Raw genomic sequence first — 21689 nt, 5'->3', positions numbered from 1 at the left:
AAAATTAGCATAATAACAACTTTAATCCTCCTACATTTAACCCACTATTGAAAGGAAAGTTTAATCAAGTTCAAGGAGTGGATAAGTTGAATGACTAGGGGACTCGAAAATTCAAACAGTGCCATGAAAATGAACTTGCATTATCGATCGCTAGAGTTGACATCAAACAATGAGTTTTGTTAGTAAATAGGAGCTACAATAGTACCGCCACCTCATCTCTTTACAATGTCGTCCCTACGTTTGGCCTAAAAGAAAAATGAAAAAGAACAGAAAAAAATAAAATGACCCAAATTTTATAAGATAGCCAATTCAATTCCTTGAAAATAAAAGTACACTCTTTGTCAATTTAACCTAATTTTAATTCTAACAACTTTAAAAAAATATTTTAGTTTACAAAGCTAACAAAAAAATAGTTAATTGGCATTGAAAGGTAGTAAGTTATCAACTATTTAAAGTATAAGAAAGCAATGTATTTGAAAGTTGTCTAGTTTAATAAAAAGGATTTTTTGTAAAATATTTTGTTTTTATTTTTAATTTACACATTGTGTTTTGAATTATATTTTCATATAAAATATAGGATAAAATTAGAGAATATGTAAATATTAAGAGCTAAATTTTAAAAATTAAGACTTAATGAAACAATATGTAAATATTTGTACAAATTTTAATAGTTGTCATGCTATCTTTCCATTAACCATTTAACGGTTGATGACAAAAAAAAAAATCAAATAATTGAGTGACTATTTTTGTATTTTTTTATATTTGGGTGAACAAAATAAAAACTTAATAATAGTTGGGTGACTGAATATGCAAGTTACCCTAAAAACAATGAGTAATTTGGCTATTTGCCACGTCAAATTACCGTAAAGGTTCCTCCATTGCCAATTCAGTAGGGTTTAAGGTTTTGGCCTCCCTTGGAGAGATTACCAACACAAGAGAATATCGTCTGGTAAGTATTTCTACATCTACCAAACCCTAGCATTTTCCTCCTAGTTATTTCAATGCTTCATACCTTGAGTCGTAAACTTTTCCCTAGAAATCTCTGTTTCATTCTCAAACTAAACCCTAACTCTTGCACTAGTTCTTCGGACCTGAATTCTAGCAGAAATGCACTCACTAAGTGCTCCAATAGCTTTAGTTTCTTCAACTCTTCAATGGGTATCAATCAAATTTCCCCCTTCCATACTCTTTATAAAACCCCCAATTTTATTGGAAACCCTAGAATTGTAAGAAGTTACTGTTCTGGTGAGTGGACTGAGGATATAGAGTACTTAGATGAGTCGGGGAGTGTTATATACTCTGGTAAAGGTATCCGGTCAGTCGAGCCGGGGCTTGACGATCATGTTATGGTGGGTGGGTTAAAGAAACCATTTTTGAATACCTCTGCAGTTGCTAAGATTGTTGAGGTTGTTAAGAGGTGGAAATGGGGACCAGAATTAGAGACCCAATTGGATAAACTACAGTTTACGCCTAATATGACTCATATTACTCAGGCCTTGAAGGTTGTCAAAGATAGCGATGCATCATTGAGTTTGTTTAGATGGGCTAAGCGACAATCTTGGTATGCCCCGAGTGATGAGTGTTATGACATGTTGTTTGATGGGTTAAATCAAAGTAGAGACTTTGATGCGATTCAATCATTGTTTGAGGAGTTGGTCCAAGATTCGAGTGGTAACGAGGTTTCATTATTTAGTGCATACAATCGGGTGATTCAGTTTCTGGCTAAAGCTGAGAAATTGGAGGTATCGTTTTGTTGTTTCAAGAAGGCTCAGGATTATGGTTGTAAAATCGACACTCAAACATACAACGACCTTATGATGTTATTTTTGAATAAAAGTTTGCCTTACAAGGCATTTGAGATATATGAGAGCATGCAAGCGGCAGGATGTTTGTTGGATGGGTCTACGTATGAGTTGATGATACCTAGCTTGGCAAAATCAGGCCGGCTTGATGCAGCTTCTAAGCTCTTTCAAGAGATGAAAGAAAGGAAGTTTCAGCCAGGCTTTAGTATCTTTGCATCACTTGTTGATTCAATGGGGAAAGCTGGGAGACTGGACACATCAATGAAAATCTACATGGAAATGCTGGGCTCTGGGCTTCGGCCATCTGCTACTATGTTTGTTTCATTGATCGACTCCTACACAAAGGCTGGGAAGCTAGATACTGCACTTCGGCTTTGGGAGGAGATGAAGGCAGCTGGTTTTAGGCCGAATTTTGGCTTATACACGATGATCATTGAGTCCCATGCAAAATCAGGAAAGCTTGATATTGCAACATCAATATTTAAAGAAATGGAGAAAGCTGGGTTTCTGCCCACTCCATCGACGTACTCATGTCTCTTAGAAATGCATGCAGCCTCTGGACAGGTAGATTCTGCGATGAAGCTCTATAACTCAATGATAAATGCAGGTTTACGGCCCGGATTGAGCACGTATACAGCTCTTTTGACCCTCTTGGCTAATAAGAAACTTGTGGATGTCGCAGCAAAAATCTTACTTGAAATGAAGTCCATGGGATATTCTATTGATGTTAGTGCTAGTGATGTTCTAATGGTTTATGTTAAAGATGGTTCCATTGAGCTCGCCTTGAGGTGGTTAAGTTTCATGGGTTCATCGGGGATTAGAACAAATAATTTCATAGTTAGGCAGTTGTTTGAATCATGCATGAAGAATGGTTTATATGACTCAGCAAAGCCTCTCCTTGAAAACTATGTGAACTCTGCTGCGAAGGTGGATCTGATTCTTTACACATCAATTCTTGCCTATTTGGTACGATGCCAGGAAGAACACAATGAGAGACATTTGATGGCAATCCTTGGTGCAACAAAACACAAAGCTCATGCCTTTATGTGTGGACTCTTTACTGGCCCAGAACAGAGAAAACAGCCAGTTTTATCGTTTGTGAGGGAGTTTTTTCAAGGTATTGATTACGAGTTGGAAGAAGGGGCTGCGAGGTACTTTGTTAATGTTCTCCTAAACTATCTTGTTCTGATGGGGCAGATAAACAGAGCTCGCTGTGTTTGGAAGGTTGCCTACGAGAATAAGCTTTTCCCGAAGGCAATAGTTTTCGATCAGCATATTGCTTGGTCACTTGACGTTAGAAATTTGTCGGTGGGAGCTGCTCTTATAGCTGTTGTGCACACCCTCCATAGATTTAGGAAAAGAATGTTGTATTATGGAGTGGTCCCGAGGCGTATCAAATTGGTTACAGGACCCACTCTGAAGATCGTGGTTGCACAGATGCTGAGCTCTGTAGAATCCCCATTTGAAGTTAGTAAGGTGGTTTTAAGGGCCACCGGAGACTCTGTTATGGAGTGGTTCAAAAAACCAATCGTTCAACAGTTTCTTTTGAATGAGATTCCATCAAGAGCTGACATCCTCATGCACAAGCTGAATATACTGTTTCCCAGTTCTGCACCTGAAATTAGGTCATTGACCCCACCTAAGCCACTCATTGCAGGGAAGGGAATTTAACCTTGTATGTAATGATAGTTGGGATTGAATAGAGGTACCTAACCGTGAAACATGATTGTATCTTAATCTTAGTGGTTTTCTTTCATCCACAAAACTTCCCCCGCCCCCCCGGCCACCACTAAAATTTTCAAATTATGTTTCACAATGGACATATTGTGTAGAGAGGAATAAGAGATGTTTATGGTCTCTGTTTATTGCTTGACATCCTCAATCACACAAGTGGTTTTCTTTTATGTCCCCACCTTATAATTTTCTTATAGACCCCAATTCTTGTTCTTGGAACTTTCTATCAAAAGCTGCAGTCTCAAAATATGATCAGATCAGAAAGTTTGAAAAAAATTATCTTTTATTCAAGACTGTTGACACGAAGTGTTACACAAGGAACGTTAAAAATGGTCGTACTTATGTCGAACTTTCGTTCTACAACTACTTTGTTGTACCTCTTTTTGGAGTCCGGGAAGTAAAATCGACTGATCTATTCACCATCCGATGGCTGAAGGTGAATCAGGTTGCCTGTTTTCCAACTCTTGATATGGGTTTCCATCACCCTGCTTGCAGCGATGCTGAGACCTGTTAGGAACGGTATGTAGGCTACATTGAGGGGGGTTATATTCGTCCTCCAGATTCCTACACCAGTTCCTAATGATACTGTGTGAATTTCGCATCCAAAATTTCCAGAATCTATTTGTATGGGCGAATTTCCACCAACTTCGGCTGAGATATTAACCTAAACCAAAATCAACCAGGGAGAATTTGAAACTAAACCTTTTTGGTTTGATGTGCTGGTAATAAAAACTCCTGGATGATATGTTGCGCGTTTGAGACAGTTACTACCCGGGAGGCCTCACCTTCATTCTCCACATAGAGTAACAATTGCTTTGAATCGAAATGGCAAATTTTCTTATTGATGTTTTCCACTATGAAATTTACATATAAAGAAAAAAAGAAATGTTCCTCACGATTTCATTGAGCCAAGCAAAAGAAATTTCAATCCCATTGGCAAATTCATCAGTCATGATTGATTTCATAATTATTTGTTTTGGTCAAATTATAGAGTAAAGAATTTAAAAATTAAATTATACTTCGAGTCTTTATACATTTCTTCCATTTGGAATTTAATTCTACTTTTATTTTTAAGAATTTGGCCACTCTACTTTTTGAATTTAAAAACTCAAGTCTAATTGTTAGCACGGTTAAAATTCTTTTATTAATTTCACTAATATAACAATTAAACTACTGATGTGGATTTTTATTATTAAAACGACTACTCCAAACTTATCATGAATAATTTTTAAAACTTAAAATAGTGTTCTTAAGATGAATTGACATTAACATTTTAATCAAAAGTACTAATACTATTAATTATTTAGACTAAATAATGATATTTAAAAGTAAAGAACCACATTAAATAAAAATTAAAATATATAAATTAAATATCAAATTTCAATATTATATAGAGGTAAAACCATTATTTTTATAATGTAAAAAAAAAAAAAGCAAGCCAAACTTAATAGAAATAAAAAGTTAAATGCATTAGCAGATTCAAATTATATACAGTAGTGTTGATGTGATTGACATTTGCCAATCTTAAAAACTTTATATTGTATTTGGACGAAGGATATGAAGAAAGATTTTCATTTTATAATAGTTTTAAATTTTTTAAATAAATTACTTGTTAGAATTTTAAAATTTTAAGAATTTTGAAATAAAATCTTCGAGTAACTCAAATTCCAAAGATGTGGTTTTCAAATTTTCGTTCATTTTATATATCACTTTTATTTAATTTGAATATATATTTTATGTTATTAAAATATTTATATATTTTTATAGATTTAATATATCTATATTTCATATTTTTATATTATTTATTTTTATATCATTATTTTTAAGTTTCATTAATTTAATTTTTTAAAATTATTTAACCAAACAAAATAATTAGAAATACTAACATTTTAAAATGATGCTTTTCAAAATGAGAACATTATAAAACCTCCAGAAGTTTAAAAATCTTGTATCCAAACTTGCATTCAAATTATATACATTAGATTTTATCATATCCATAATGTGGGTGAATAAAAATATTTTATATTAAAAAATAGATTTATAAAAATATATTAACAAATAACTATTGGTAGAGTGGCAATGGTTCTTTATATAAATTTGGTTGTATTGACTCGTGACACCAATTTAGTCACCAGTTTATATCTATACTATTAATAAAATCTTTGACCAAGTAAGTATCACGAGTTAATCAAATATCAACTCGATTAGGAAATTATAAAATAACTCTCCATATTTAAATGTGTTATATTATTTGAGGGTATTTAATTTTTTTAATTTAAAAAAACCTATGGTGAGATTTAAACCATGTCAAATTACATTAGTAAAAATTTTAAATTTAATATTTAACTAAAGTTTTATTTTAACTTATTTACACAGTTTAATTTTATTATGCACACTTTGTTACCTCTATAAATTGTATATCTATATTAATAATACTGTTAATTGAGTTAGAGTCACAAATCAACTCGACACTAAGTCACAATTGATGACAACATCATAATAAATAATTGTAGTGTATTTAGTATTGTTAATTTGATGTATTTATGTGTTTAAATTTCGTTTTACTTACAATTTAATCTAATTTTTATTTTAATATCGTACATATTTAATATATTATTATGATTAATTAGTTTTAAACCATACATTTCATTATTTATTAAATAATAAAATTTATATAGTATTTGTAGGATGAAAAACTCAAGAAGGGTAAAATTCATGACTTCCGATTCATTGGTCCCAAATGCATGATATAATATGATATAAAGTGTTGATTTTTTAAAGACATTGATATTTAAAAGATATTTATAGGAATTATCTTTTGGGAATATAATTTCTTTAAATGTAGATAAAAGTATTACTATAATTTTGAGATAAAATCACTTCTTTTTTTGTCAAGTTTTGAATTAACCGGTTCAAGAAAGATGGACGCATGCCGTTAAGCTCTTATTATGACAAATTAATAAGTGAAGCCAACATCCGCCCTTACTAGGTCCAGGCGCCGATGACAGAGACGGAGACAGAGAAGTCTAAAGAATAGAAATTATTATACAAGCGGCGATACAGAAGAAATAAATGATGCAAATAATTATCTTTGAATCCATTTTCCTTTTCTTCTCTGATCTTCTATGTCCTAAATTATTGGTGTAACACCCTAAACTCGGCCTAAACGTTAAAGTCAGATTATAGAGGTTACAATGCTCGTAAAAATATTATCGATTAACTTACGCAAGGAAAAAAAAACTTAGTTTTAATTCCAGAGTAATAAAGTTATTTAATTATCAAAAACACAAGTTCTCAAAAGATTCTTTATAAGCACTTAGACGAAAATCTTGTTTTATTAATTTTATAAAAATAATCCCGAATATTTAACCAATTGAATTGTAAAAAGTCATAATTAATTTCAAAACGTTGCAGCGGAAAAATACTTTTAAAATTCTTACCTCTTAAAATCGTAAGATCTATTACTTATGTTGTCTTGGGTGTGTTTACGAGTTTTAAATAAAACATCCACGAAAACAAATACCAAAATCAAGAATTTAACGTTCCAAAACAAATTAAAATCTGAAAGACTGTAAAGTCCAAAATTTAAATAAATAAATAAACAAATCAACTTATACCAAATTGTGTGAACCGGGCTTTGAAGTTGTTGCCAAGTCCTAAGTTGGAAATACACCTGAAACGAATTAAACAAACGAGTGAGCTAGAAGCCTAGTGTGTGACCTGACCCACAAATAGATACATAAATAATGGACACGTTATCAGTTACAGATTTAACATATACTCACATACAAAATTGGATATATATATTTATAATCATATACAAGTGCAGACACCGGTATCGAAATAGATTCTTACTCATAACATACACATATGCAAATAACATATCAAAATGTCATAACAGATCCAGAAGCATATATTGTTTCGAATAGTCATATTTTTCAGAAATTTATATATATCGGATCATAATGTCATATCAAAACAGAACAAATCCTACCCTTATCCGCTACACACCAACTTCGTCCAACCAATCACACCAAATAAGATTACAAGAGTTTATCCATTCAATCACATTGAGTCATGGGGTATGTCACTCATAATGATGCAACTAAGCTGCCAGACAAATATTGCAGTAATACTGCCAAAATTGCAGTAATACTGACAGAAAACACTTCTTCCATTGTATCAAAATCCACCCCAATGCAAATACAAATTCATATGAGCTTACGTACATAACACATAGGTGGTATGACATGCATATCGAAACACATATTTTACAGAGCACAACACAACACATAACTTATACAAATCGTATCATATATTAGTTCTTATACTAACAGTTATTCCACATAAAGATATCATGCGTAATCAAACACATAATTATGTTTTCAGAGTTACCAGAACATAGATCGTACTTACATTTTTCACATACCTTAACCACATCACGTACTACCACATATTGACAACTATCACATTTCGGGTCTTATTTAAGCCAAACGGACCCCACAAAAGATATAATTACGCATTTCTAAATCAAATGGGCCTTAAATGAAAATTTTCCAAAAAATGGCACCCACACAGCCTACCTAAATAGCCCGTGTGATCACACACGCTTGTGTGCCCCATACGGCCTACCCAAGTTTCCCGTGTAATCGCACACACCTGTGTGCTCCACAAGGCCATGTAACAAACAACAGTCTCAAAACAGCCTCAATTTTCTCAAGTTTTTCGAGTTTTAAATGATGTTTTGGGTTAGAATGACACACCTGATGATAAACCACTTAAATATTGCACTCTGAATCCTACAATCATTCATCAAACCTCACTAATTAATCATCAAAACTCATCCAAAAAATAACTTTCATAAATCAAACGTCCAGCCCCTAATACGAAATTCAAACACTTACTTATCTGAAACAATGTTGAAACCGTATCTACTTCGCTAGAGGGTTCTGGTTTTCGTACCTTCCGCCTAATCAAAATCTCGAACACACTTAACACAACGTGGGATGAAAAGTAAACACCAACACCTCAAATCTTATTCAAGAACAAATTAAAGCTAAAATAACAGAAAAATAGCTTGACAAACTTACGCTGATCGAAGAGAGAATCTTACACACGTACATAGAAGAAAATTGAAACGGCAGCAAGCAAAACTGATGGAAACGGAGAAAAGAAAATAAAATAAAAGAAAGAAGAAAAATAAAGGAGAGGGGAAAAAAGAACGTGAGAGTGGGAGAGACAATTTGGTATAATTTATTAACCACCCACATCCCACTAAGTCCCACAAATAATCACTCACCAGATTTCCTTATAGTTCAAAACAAAAACAATTTCCACTTGCTTACACAAGACCAAAAAATAAGCTAATAATCACCTTACCACCAAACCAATAAATTCATTCTTGTTAATAAATGCACTCAAATATTTCTTAAACCAAATACCAAAAACTAGGGATTTAGACAAAATTGGCAAAAACACAAGCAAAAGGATTCAAACCTAAAACCTTCCTCACACAAGAACAACCCTTAACCACTTAACTAGAACAAAGTACTTAACATAATTTCATAATTTTAACTCAAAAATCATAATGTGACCCCTCTAAGTTTCATTAACCCAATTTCTTCCAACCCGATTTTTGGAATGTGACAATTAGGTCTTGCTATATATAAAAATGATAATTAATAATAAGTCTCCAATTACAAGAATATTCATTTTTGTTGTTTGGAGGGAAGTTCAAAGCTCTACTAAGTTTGTGAGTTCCTCCTCGTCATTGAAATCTCCAACGACTGGATTTCCTTGTTGACTTTTGCCTTTTTCCATAACTCAAATTCAAATTTATTAGTATACGTGGCAAAATATTAGAAATATTTTTATTTTGGGTAAACTACACCATTAATCACTAAATTACGGGTACGTTTTTATTTTGGTCACTTAATTAAAAAATTACAATTTTACCACTGAATTATTCAAAAATTTTCATTAAAGTCAAGTGTAAGGTTGCACCTGCATGGGAGGCATAGGAGGTACTCAAAGTGTAGGGTTTAACAAAATTAAATTAAATCTATAATATATAATATATGAAAGTATGAATTTAGTAAAACTTTTGAATTGATAAAAATATCTTTATTGCTCAAAGGAGACACTTTTAAATATTGTCCTCATAATCAAAATAGATTGGTCGATTAAACCCAATGAATTGAAAATCGATAGTCCAACTGATAGTATATAATCGAAAATAACCATTTTAAACCGGTAAAAAATTGAGAACTATGGAAAACTTAATTTTTAAAAAACTATTCAACGAAAAAATTTGAATGATTTCATTATGTTTTAATTCATTTTATCTTTAAATTTTGTAAATATATATTTCTTAATTTTTCTAATTTTAATATTTTTAATTTTTATGCATTTTTAAATTATCATTTTTTTTCAATTCTTTAAAATGTTTGAAAAAAAATAAAAGGAGAATAGAAGAAAAAGAATGAGAATTGAAATAGTTAGGGTTCAAAACTTTACTTTTCTAACAAGAAAAGCTAGTATCAAGAAAATTGATAAAACTCTATCATTTTACCTTTATATATCACTTAGTCTAGGTTGTCTAACTAGATTAATAGTACAAAATTCTCTTTGATTATCTTTCTTTGGTTTCACCATGATACCACCAATCGTCCTCCTGTTGATATCGGGTTCATACTTGTTATGCTTGTAGGCTTTGGTAGAGTTTACTCTCAAGGGAGTGTTTTATGTTAAGACACTTACCTACTGCTTAATAGTTTTTGTTGGAATATCAATGAAGATATCGCAGAAGCAGGTCGATTACAAAAATAGGGTAACCCTTTTCAATCTTATTGATAGACCTAAAGAGTATACATAATATTCATACAACAGTAATAATGTAGGAATATGAAATATATATAATATATTCTTAAATATATGCGTAAAAGATATACAATAATATACAATACATTCTTAAAAGATAACATCACATAATAATATCTTAACACTCCCCTCAAGTTGGAACATGTAGATCATAAATGCCCAACTTGCTAAGAAGGTATTTAAATTACGATTTACCAAGCGCCTTTGTAAAAATTCAACCAACTGAACAGAGGTCGAAACACAAGAAGGTGCAATCAACCCATCCTAGATTGCATCCCTAACAAAGTGAATCCACTTCAATATGTTTTGTACGCTCGTGAAATACATGATTCTGTGCAATATACAATGCAGATTGACTATCACAAAATAAATGAATAGCTTTAGGATGATGAACACCTAAGCTTAATAGCAAAGCCTTCAGCCACTTGAGCTCACAAGTGATGGAAGTCATATACCTATACTCGGCCTCAACAAAAGAAGGAGTAATTGTCACAGAAAGATAGTCAGCCAGTAAGCGATCGTCGAGTTAACAGGCAAGCAACCCAATTCAAATCACACCACTCCTTTAAGGACAAATCACTATCAGATCTAAATAGAATCCTTAGGCCATGAGAGCCTTCCAAGTACTGGATAATACGCAAAGCCGCGTCCCAATGCTCTTACCTCAACTCATGCATAAACAGAGATAAGACATGAACTGAGTATGCTAAATCAAGTCTGGTCACAGGCAAATAAACCAAACGGCCTATTAACCGTTTGCACGACTTAGGATCAGTCAAAATCGCCCTTATAGCATTCGTAAATCTATGATTTTGCTTTATTGGTGATCCTACGGGCTTTGCTCCCAAAAGACTCGTCTCGAAAATAATATCAAGTGTGTATTTCCTTTGACAAAGAAATATACCCAAAGAACTACGAACTACCTCTATGCCCAAAAAATATTTCAAAGCACCAAGATCATGGAAGCAAGAATTAAGATAACCCTTAAAAGTTTTCAAAGCAACGGAATCATTCCCAGAGATATGCAAATTATCAACCTAAACTAGCACATTAATGTGTACGCTAAGGTTACACATGTGGAAATCGATCTCCACGCTAGGGTTTTGCAAGGTTTTGCAAGTTAATTTTGTTCCCTCGGCAAATCAAGTGGCCAATGTTCTTACAAAGTCGGTCACACCAAAGCAATTGGTTTCCTTTCGCAATGCTTGAATGCTCTTCAAGTGCTACCATTAGCTGATGTGTCTAATAATCGACAAAGAGTAAAAAACCAAGAGAATATTAGAGTATTAAGCAGCTCAACTTAGTTGTTTAACTAACAGATCAATTAAGTCTGATAGGGTTGTTTTATGTCTGTTAGGGTTGTTATCTTCTGTTATACTGTTATCAACCACCACTAATGTGTATATAAGCCGTGCAAGTTTCTGATCAATATAAGTTTTTCAAATCATTATTCTTCTTGTATACTTGTTAGTTTTCTAGCTGTTATTCAATTTTGATAGCTTGCAGCTATAGTTTCACACTACGCACCCAGATACGACTGTTGCCCCGGCATGTACAATGAAGAGGTTTTCTATACACGGGAGGTAGATTCAATCTGAAGGAGACGCACCTTTGAGTGATAAGTCTGAGTGCCCAAAAAGGATAATACCTTTAACATAAGCGCAAACAAAGGCACAACCATATCCCAATCCATAGGACGACACAAGGTAGACATCTTGGAACCCGATCTTTACAGAAATTTTCTAGCTTCACAAGTTTGCCGTTTACAAAGAAGCAGACGGTAAATTTTTACAACAAAAGCAAAAGAGAACAGAGAACACAGCTGAGTTTCTGAACATTTAAAATTGCCAATCCTAGGAATGCTTCACTCATAAACTTCTAATTCATGCTGAATACATTTGAAAAAGAAAAAGAAAAAGAAAAAAACATTTTGAAATCAATCCCAAAACTGCAAAAATGCATTGAAATATACAAAGCAGATGAGATTTAAAATGTTTGAAAATTTCTATCATTCCTGACTTTATGAATAAAATTTCAAGCGCTTAATCTACAAGTCGGCAGATATTATTAGATCCTTACTTCAATGCCTTCCTTCAACAAGTGTCCTTTTACAGACTGAATGGGAACCTAAAACCCAAAGAATCAAAGCATTGTAATCACAGTTCAAATTAATGGAATCTTGCATGGTGCTGTATATGAAGGAAATAAATATTTTTCTTTGTTCCATAAAGCTGGAAAAACTGAAATTCTATATTGAATACTCACTTCCTTCCGATGAAAAATGCCAGCAGCTAGAGCTGCTGACGCATTTGTTTTAGTGAATACCTCCGAGAAGTGCTTGACAGCACCAGCACCACTACTTGCAATCACAGGGACGCTAACAGCATCTGATATCAAATTTATTAAATCTATATCAAATCCTTTTCCTTGACCTGCAAGAATCAGCAAGTAGGGATTAAACACAAAAAAAAGAGGAGCAGGATTTAGGAATAAACCAAATATTCTTGTAGGTTAAACAATATAATCACAATTATATAATATCCATCTTCAGTCATTTTGATGACCGTGTGCTTGACAACATTCAACAGCCATATAACTTTGATGACCATCTGTGTAGCAGAAAAAACTGGCTTACTCTGGATAGGTATTCTCAGTAACACTTAACCATCACTATATATTTAAAAAAAAGCAAAACCAAAAAATCTCTTTATGTAATTTTCAAAGCAATCATCTGAAATGGGAATGCCATGCTTAAACAAATACTTATAAGGACGAATTGTTTGACAGGAAAGTTATTTATACCATCACAATCAATGCAGTTCAACAGTATTTCTCCAGCTCCCAGTTCTTCAACTGCTTTTGCAAGCTCGTAAGCTCCAATTGGTCGACCTTCCCGTCCACCATTAACCTTAAGAACAGAAAGCCATTAAAGATATGCACAAGACTTGAGGATATAAGTGGCAAACAATGATCATTTAACCCTGTATATGTAATATTTATGAATGCATTAAGATGCTAAACAGGCCCTAAAAATATGACAGAATTCATATTGCTGCTGTTAAAATGCAAAACATATCTTTTTTCTTATGAAAGTGATCTTCCCATGCTAGTTCCTAAACAGTTGTCATTTATTTGCAAGTTTCCAATTAGGTACATTTAGTTAATTGCAATCCGTTCTCGCTTAATCATCCCAATGCTCTCTTGATTGCTTGTTGAGGATCCGTGTTAGCATGTGGAAGTCTTTAGGGTTAGCATAGTGAGATAATGAAGATTTCATTTTTGTAATTTGGATTTTATGTCGGTGACCATGAACATGCACTTGAATTATAGACTAGTGTCATTTTAGTAACATCTATCTTGATATTGATTAACTATGCACCGTTCTTCAATTTACAAATACATTTTTCTAGTATTTTGTCCTGCTTAAGATTTTATTTTACTCGCATTCCAACAGCTGAAGGTTCCAATGGGGTTTTACAGGACTGGTGCCAGCTGTGATTTCAAAGTTCTGCAAAGCACCTCTCATTTGAGACTGTTAGTTTATCATTGTCTATCTATCTCTTCACATGTTTTCCTTCTATATCAACGGGTTCGAATGTTACTTACATGCTACTGTTCCTTATAACATTTCAATATTTTGTTTGCACCTTCAAGCTAATTTTCTTTCTGATTTCTCAGTTTTTCTTTTGTTATGTTTGCACATTTAAATTTTATTTAATTTTCAAGAGTTCATATTATCACAAAATCATGGTCAAGTGCCTCCCTTGTTTCTCTTATTCTTCTTTTCTCCTGACTATTTGCTCTTCATACTCATGGTCAAGTGCCGAACCAGATGCCTATCTCATGCATTTTCTTTCTTCCTTTTTTCCCTTCTAAAACTAGGTTTTGTTGACTCTCTTTCCCTCCTCTTTATACCAACAGACTTGTTTTAGATATTCTGAAAAAAAAAAAAACTTACTCAAGTGATGATCGCCCATTGATGTGCATGAATGGGTATTGACTGCATTTAGGTCCTAGGCCTTAAGTGTGCATTTTGAGTTGTTGTGATTAATATTTGTAGCATGGAATTAAGTGTTTGATGGGTTTTAGTTCTATACAAGATATTTGCTTGCATTGTATAAGATCTAATTCCATGATGCGCTTAAGCCAGATCACTAGTTTTAAAAGGTTTATCTAGATAAATGTTTTATGAATGATCATGCAAAAGGCAGAAAGCAATGAAGCTTACCGTACACTGATACCAAGCATACACTTCTCCATTCGGACCTGACACCAGATAGGCATATCCGTTAAAAGTCCTTGTAAAATCTAAAAACTGTAGATTTCTCAAAACAGTCGTTAGAAATTTTTTTATCTTCCATTCACAGGGTAGAATTTTCCAAGGACTCATTGTAAATTTCATATGAATGGTAATACAAACGAGTAAAATCTTCTTTACCTGGTTTTGTGACCTGTATAGTCTTCAATTTAACATCATTAGGACTTTTAACGTACACTCGACGAGGATCAATGCTTACAACTACTGCCTGTCAAAAAAGCATTCAATCAATTCACTATAAATTCATTTACTGCAAATTAAAGGTGCACACTGTGAGGATCAATGCTTACAATGAAAGAATCAATGCTTACAATGAAAGAAAAGTCATCAACTTTCTTCGGTATCTCCTAACTTGCTAATACTAAACTAAAATACAAAGCAACAGAAGAACAATTTTATTAACAGGCCCAACCAAATTAAATCTTTCATATATCCATCCTCCATTTGTATGCTGCTTTTTTTCTTTAAAATTTATTTTTCCTAGAAAAAAATCTATTTCTGTATACAGGGTAAAATTAAATATCAGGCAAGCAACAGTAGAAGCTACACAATCAGCTAGAGCCTGAAGTAAGCATATAGAGAAGTGTTAGCGGTTGACACGGATAGCAAATAAGATTGACTTTCAGAGGTTAAGCTAGGAGTTTAAGGTCGTTACTTAGTTGAAGCAGCTGACATTGGCAGATCATTGAGATGGTAGTTAGTCTGTGAAGCTGTTATCAGAAGGTTGGTAAGAAGCTGTTAAGTTCAGTTTTCAATTCAGCATTATAAATAACCTCTAGCATTTTAAAGAAGATATGTTTCTCTTGATTTTCTGATTCAATAGAGAGTTTAGAAGAGAAAGAGTTATTTCAAACTCTTTCATTCTTTGATTTCTTTTCAGCTTCACTGTTTTCTTTTACTTTCTTGGGAAAATACAACGCTCACAATAAGACCAACAAATATACACGGATGCATATTAGTACAGGCATCAACACAACAAAAACAAGAATAACGATCACCTGATTCCCATAAACTCTAGAAATTTGTTCTAAGCTGCTCTTTCCTGTCTTTACCTAAAAGAAACATTTACAGGACTATTGGTGGTAAAGATATTTATGCATGTGTAACATCTTAACTCCGATAAGCTACAAGTCCTAAAGAGGTGAAGCTGCCAACTTTGGTTTTTAAATATTCTTCTGCTGCATAAACTGCATCGCTTCCAATGGAAATTTTATCAGCCCCAGACCTAAAATACTCTGAAGCAACTTCCAAACTAGAATAGTACCTGAAAAATATACAAATAGTAAATTCCTAGACAATATTGTGTTGGTTAATTACACATAGATCACTTAAAACTGCAGTATAAGAGAATGTCTAATAAATCACTTGAATAGAAATCAAGTCTTAATCTTAAGATGTGTGAAAACTACATCACAGTATAAAATAGAGGCACACATGCCATTTGAATCTGTAAAATCTCGTATACCACCACCAACTGTTAGTGGGACAAAAACATTTTGTGAAGCGTGTCTTAATACCTGCAAAGCACAACAACTAATATAAATATAGATATACAAACACAGAAACCATTAAAGAATGAATTAAAAAAAAAATACTATGTCAAATCACAGTTAATCTATCAAAAAGAAATGTCAAGAACCTGCAACATTGGTAAATCGCCTAATGGGAAGTCTCGGAAGCCAGTAATGTTCAAAAAACTAACCTGAAATTTAAAGTAAGAAAGAAATAAAAAAATTCAAGGTATAAAAAGAAACTCTGGAGAAGATAAACGGTTGCCAATATTGCAGTATAAACATAAAACACCTCAAAGGTATAAGCATACCTCATCAGCCCCATCTTTGTAATACTGTCCAGAAAGCTCTACTGGCTTGCCAAGGTTTCTCACCTATAAAAGTTTCTGATGAGTTAAAACAGCATCTAGATCCATGTAAGTTCTCTAGATTAAATATAATATATAGGAGATCAACAAGAAAACAAGTGTGAGTGTTTCAACATGATTAAACTCTTTCAATTCCTGTATCCAGTAAAATATCTAAGGGCACATCCCACTTTTTTCATGTATGATAAGTACCATGCACTGATATGCAAAACAAAATTTTGATTGAGGCATCTAAAACTAAAAATCAAATAGATCAGGAAATTATAGCAATGAATGACCTCCTCGGGCTTACCTCATTCTCTTTTGTTTGCTCTCTTACATCATATTGGTCGCCTTTGGTTACAACCAGATCCCCTTTATCATTTGTCCTAACATCAAGACAAGCAATAACCTGAGTGGAAGCAATACCAGTCAGCATAGAGCCAAATGATACACAAAATCAAGCAGAAAACTTCAATAGTAATTAAGAGATATGTAATTAAAATTGGAAGAACAGTTGGTGCATAGAAAATAAAATCAAGAATAATATACAAAGTAATTCTAGCTTTAGAAACTCTTACCCTCTTAGCAAGTTTTGAAGCCTCCCCTTGAGTAGGACTCTGTACTTAAGTGAATCAATCAGATTGCTAGATGGATGAACATAAGAGTTGATAAAAGTTGCTAGATGAATTAAAACCAAGGGCACAAACACTACCTTTGTCCCCTGCGAATTTGGATGTAAGAACCTTCTCAATACAGAAAGACCAACATCTGAAACAATTTTTTTGATTTATTAATTGTTAATAAAGAGGTTAGTTATTCTGCCAGACATTTGTTCTGAAAATAAAAAAACAATTTGTAAAGAAGATTGTCCAATAATCAAATTGACCGAGTAAGTACATTGTAAAGGATATGAACTAATTACGTAAGCAAGGAAAAACATGTCAGAAATCCCCCTCTGGCTTACCTCATTCTCTTTTAATGATAATACAGTAAACCAGAAGATGAACGTACAACATTGTTCAACTGACATTTACAAGTGATATCATTTCAATACCACAAGGAAGAAACTTGTATATTTTGAAATTTGGAATATGCAAAGAACAAAAGATAACAACTGAAGGCACAAAATATCTTGCCTCCACTCTTCTCTGGATGGAACTGCACTCCATGCACATTTCCCTTTCTGATAGATGCAATAAAATCATCACCATAATTGCATGTAGATGAAACCCATTCCTTGTTATCATCTGACTAACAAACATATGATCATATAGGTTACCAAACTGCACAAAACATGCTTATTGAAAGCTTTTTCAACATGCACATTCAAGGGTGAGAAACAAATTAAGAGGTTGACAAGGAAGAGTATACTGGAATGGCTCGATAAGAGTGAACAAAGTAGACATGACGATCTCCAATTTCATCCAAAATTTCAGTCTTTTGCAATTTGCAAAGCATTCCAGCCAATATGGGGTACTCTAAAACCATTAGAAGAGTTAAACCGCCCAACCACACTAGGTATCAAACCAAGACCCTTGACTGAAACAAATAGAAACTGTGAACTCAAGTTGAAAAGTTAAGAACTAGAAAAGAAAAGAAAACATCTAAATTTTTCTCTATTTGCAAAATGAAGATTAATTGGTATCTCCTTTTTCTCTTCTTGATTCCTTCTTCCCATGCTTCACCTCTTGTTTAAGCAATCAATAAATATTTAGTTATAAAATAAAATTTAAAATGCCAAAGAAAGATGTTCATTAAACCACATAATATGACATAAGATACAGTGAGGAAGATAGTCATGAGTCATGAACAACTCTACTCATAACACAGTTTACAAGCATAGAAACTTTATCAAGTCATGATCATAATATATAATATGTCTATCAAAGATTTACAATAATAAAAAAAGGACAGGTTTTTAGAAATTGACCTGGTCCATTCTCTTCACTGTACTCGAAAAGTAGTTGAAGTCCAAGACAAATGCCTAGAATGGGCGGTCATTTGTTATATAGGTACACAGTGCTTCATCCATCCTGAAGAATATGATAAATGAAAGACAATTTAACAAAGTTAGAATTCCAAGCCAAAGAGAAGAGATATTTAGTTATCATTAAAAGTCTGTAAGGAGAAAAAATTCAAGCCAATTTCAAAGTTGCATACTGTTCAAACTTTTATTTAAATTTTATTTAGTGTTGCTAAATAAACTAATTGAAGATTTTTCAAGCCATTTGACCAATCAAGATAAAGATGCATGGTTTGGCCAATCAAATCAAAAGCTCAACGATCATCCAATCAGATTTCATCCACGAGTTATTTTATTTATCTCCAATTACATTAAAAGAATTTAGAAATAGAATTAAAAAATCAAACCTAAGGTCCTAAGCTTCAATACATTGCACGATCATATGAACAAGAAGAAAGTGATGCAAGAAACTCTCTAATAATAATTCTTCCAAGTCCAAAATCCATCTAGGCACATTGAAGAACATTTAATACTTCTAAGTTCAAATGGAAAAAGAAAGGTGCTCTAAATAATTATTTTCATAAAAAAGTCGGTAAAAATCATACCCTGTCTTGACCAATACATCCATGGCTGAAGCGAAGGCCCCAACACCAGGAAAGATAAGGCGATCTGCATTCAAAATGTCTTTTGGAGTTCGCACCTACATTATAATTCAAAAGGAAGAATACATTTATAACTTTCCATGAATCCTTTTATGAAAAGCAACTAAAAATAGAATGATACAAATTATTATCATCTTCTCAAAACTAAAACGGCTTACATCCTCTATCTCGAACCCAAGGTAGCGAATCGCATTCCTTAAGCTCCGAACATTTCCAGCTCCATAATCAAGCAACGTCACAACTGAACCTAAAAAAGACAACAAAATGATTTGAAAAACGTAATATAAAATTAACCAATATTTGTTATATTCTTTTATTTCCACCAAGTGAACCAGATTTATTAAAAGTACCAGAACTAGAAGCAGATGAAGCGCGGATAACAAGGTTTCGGGGAGATATTGTCTTTAGAGTATTTTTCTGACTCTTTTGGCGATGGGTTATGATAGAAGATGGTGACAGAGAAGAAAAGAGCAAAGATTTTGTTGCGAAGCTTGTAAACGAAGCGAATGCCACCCCCTCCATTGCAGAATAGTTCCGTTTACCCAAGCAAGTGAAAAAAGAACAATCCTTAATGAAACAATTTAAACTCAGTTTAACAACAAAAGCTCAGCAAAGCTTCTTCATGCTATTTATGGAAGAATTCAAGTAAGTTCAAGTAAGATAAGAAAGACCAATTAAAACAAACTTCTATACCCACTTAAAAAAGTATATCTTTCCCATTTAAGATAAGTGACATCAATTACTTACATTTCGTAGAAAATGAGTGAATAAGAAGACAAACAGTAAAATTAAGCTCATCTAAATCTAACTTCGTTCCCCATTATAATCAAAATAAAATGCAAAAAATTAAGTAATTAGATCCTGAACAATCACCCTTCAGAAAGATAATTCATCAAAGAACATAGAAGCATTGAAATGAAGTTTAAACCGTTGAATCATGATTCATGTGAATCCCGCATTAGCTATGAGCCTGAAGAAAAGTGTAAAATGCATTCATAATCCTAAAGAAAATATAAGAGAACCCGACCGAACCTTCAAGAGCAAGTTACGATGGCCGAAGCCGCTGGTAGTCGTGGTGGTGCTGGCGGTGGCGGCGGCTATGATGGCAACTACCCCAAAATAGCGGGTAGTACGAAAAATAATGCGTTCGAGTATTTCAGTTGCTACTTAGAACAGAAAACGACATCGTTTTTGTGGGATAAGCAGATGAAAAATCTACCTAAACGACTTCGTTTCGTGGAATAGTAAGGGGTAGGGAGTGGTGTAGAGGTGCCAAACGGGCAGGCTAGGATTGGAATTTTGTAAGGGTTGGATTTTTTTGAATTCGGGTTTGAATTGAAATGGGTAAACTCTAATAATTTTAAAAAAATATTTAATTTCAAAAGTAATTAGTCATTTTATTTTTTATTCCCATTCGATGATAATATGTGTAATGTAATTCAATCAAATGTTTTATTAAAATTGAATCATTACACTTATAATTTTATATTAAAGAAAAATCATAATAATATAAAAGAGAATATATGTTGGAGTTGGAGTATATATAACCGTCTGTGTTTTTCTTCCACTGTAAAGAAAGGAACCAGATTACTAACATTTCTAAATTCGGTAAATATGCACATATTATGAAAACAAGCAATTATTAACCCTACCATATACTCACATTTATTATAAACGTTATAAAATAGAAAATTAATTCATTCAAAAATATTTCTTCACAAATTGATCACCCCATCATATGTACAAAGCAATAAGTTGATGAAGCACGTAGCGATGTCATGTAATTAATTTTTAAAACTATATTATTAAGCCATTTCGATGCATTCCTATTTTTTTTTTATAGAAATAAATTTTACAAAATGCTAGAAAGAAATAAAAGAAGAGATTGCATATAACTATAAATCTTCTTCTCTACCAAAGGTCAATTTGGTGATACTATCGGCTTCTATGTTTTTTTCTCTAGGAACAAAATCAATTGACCAATCTTCCTCATTTTGCAAGAGTTGTATAATAAGCATGATTAAAGTAGAATTTGATCATTTCGATAATGATTCCTTGATAACTCCAATAACTTCCATAATATTTGTATGCACCAAAACTCTATCATGTTTTTTGCCTTATCCCAGTGTCATATCATCTAGAATACCCCACAATTCAACCTAAAAAATAAAGCATTTCCTATTTTTGCGATTAAAATCAATAATCTATCCGCCATTATGATCTCTCAATACCCCACCTGCAGTAGCACAACCTGTGTTGATTTTAACAGCTCTATTAGATCTTATACAAATCCACCTTATTGTTGCCACCGCCTCCTCCTTCGAGTTATATCTCACAAAACTCCCTTCTTTGTGAGCTGAAATGTATTGATTAGCCCAACTATGCGCATCTTTGATAATCTTTTCTGCACTCCACGATACCCCGCGAAAAGTGCAAATGTTGATGCATTGCTATTTTAAGCATTGATAAG

The 21689-nt window shown here is 33.0% G+C and overlaps 2 protein-coding genes across 2 annotated transcripts; one reads left to right on the top strand and one right to left on the bottom strand.

Annotated features, from left to right (window-relative positions):
• The first annotated feature begins 822 nt into the window (after positions 1-822).
• LOC108486963 (pentatricopeptide repeat-containing protein At1g79490, mitochondrial) lies at positions 823-3706 on the top strand. Its single transcript, XM_017791131.2, has one exon. It carries the CDS (start codon positions 1002-1004, stop codon positions 3471-3473), a length of 2472 nt encoding a protein of 823 aa, XP_017646620.1. The 5' UTR covers positions 823-1001; the 3' UTR covers positions 3474-3706.
• An 8437-nt stretch (positions 3707-12143) lies between these two features.
• On the bottom strand, positions 12144-20430 carry LOC108489464 (imidazole glycerol phosphate synthase hisHF, chloroplastic-like). Its single transcript, XM_053020174.1, is given in 22 exon segments — positions 12144-12542; positions 12681-12847; positions 13218-13323; positions 14644-14681; positions 14854-14941; positions 15732-15785; positions 15889-15997; positions 16168-16250; positions 16373-16435; positions 16556-16618; positions 16905-17003; positions 17173-17211; positions 17307-17362; positions 17731-17845; positions 17966-18029; positions 18031-18133; positions 18525-18581; positions 18584-18627; positions 19163-19257; positions 19378-19466; positions 19570-19786; positions 20252-20430. Coding segments are annotated over 21 exon segments (1764 nt in total). The 5' UTR covers positions 19742-19786; positions 20252-20430; the 3' UTR covers positions 12144-12482.
• Between the last annotated feature and the right edge of the window lie 1259 nt (positions 20431-21689).

The sequence above is a fragment of the Gossypium arboreum genome, chromosome 10, assembly GCF_025698485.1.
Source record: "Gossypium arboreum isolate Shixiya-1 chromosome 10, ASM2569848v2, whole genome shotgun sequence".
In the NCBI taxonomy this organism is placed as follows: Eukaryota; Viridiplantae; Streptophyta; class Magnoliopsida; order Malvales; family Malvaceae; genus Gossypium; species Gossypium arboreum.
This window is presented reverse-complemented; position numbering and strand designations above follow the sequence as displayed.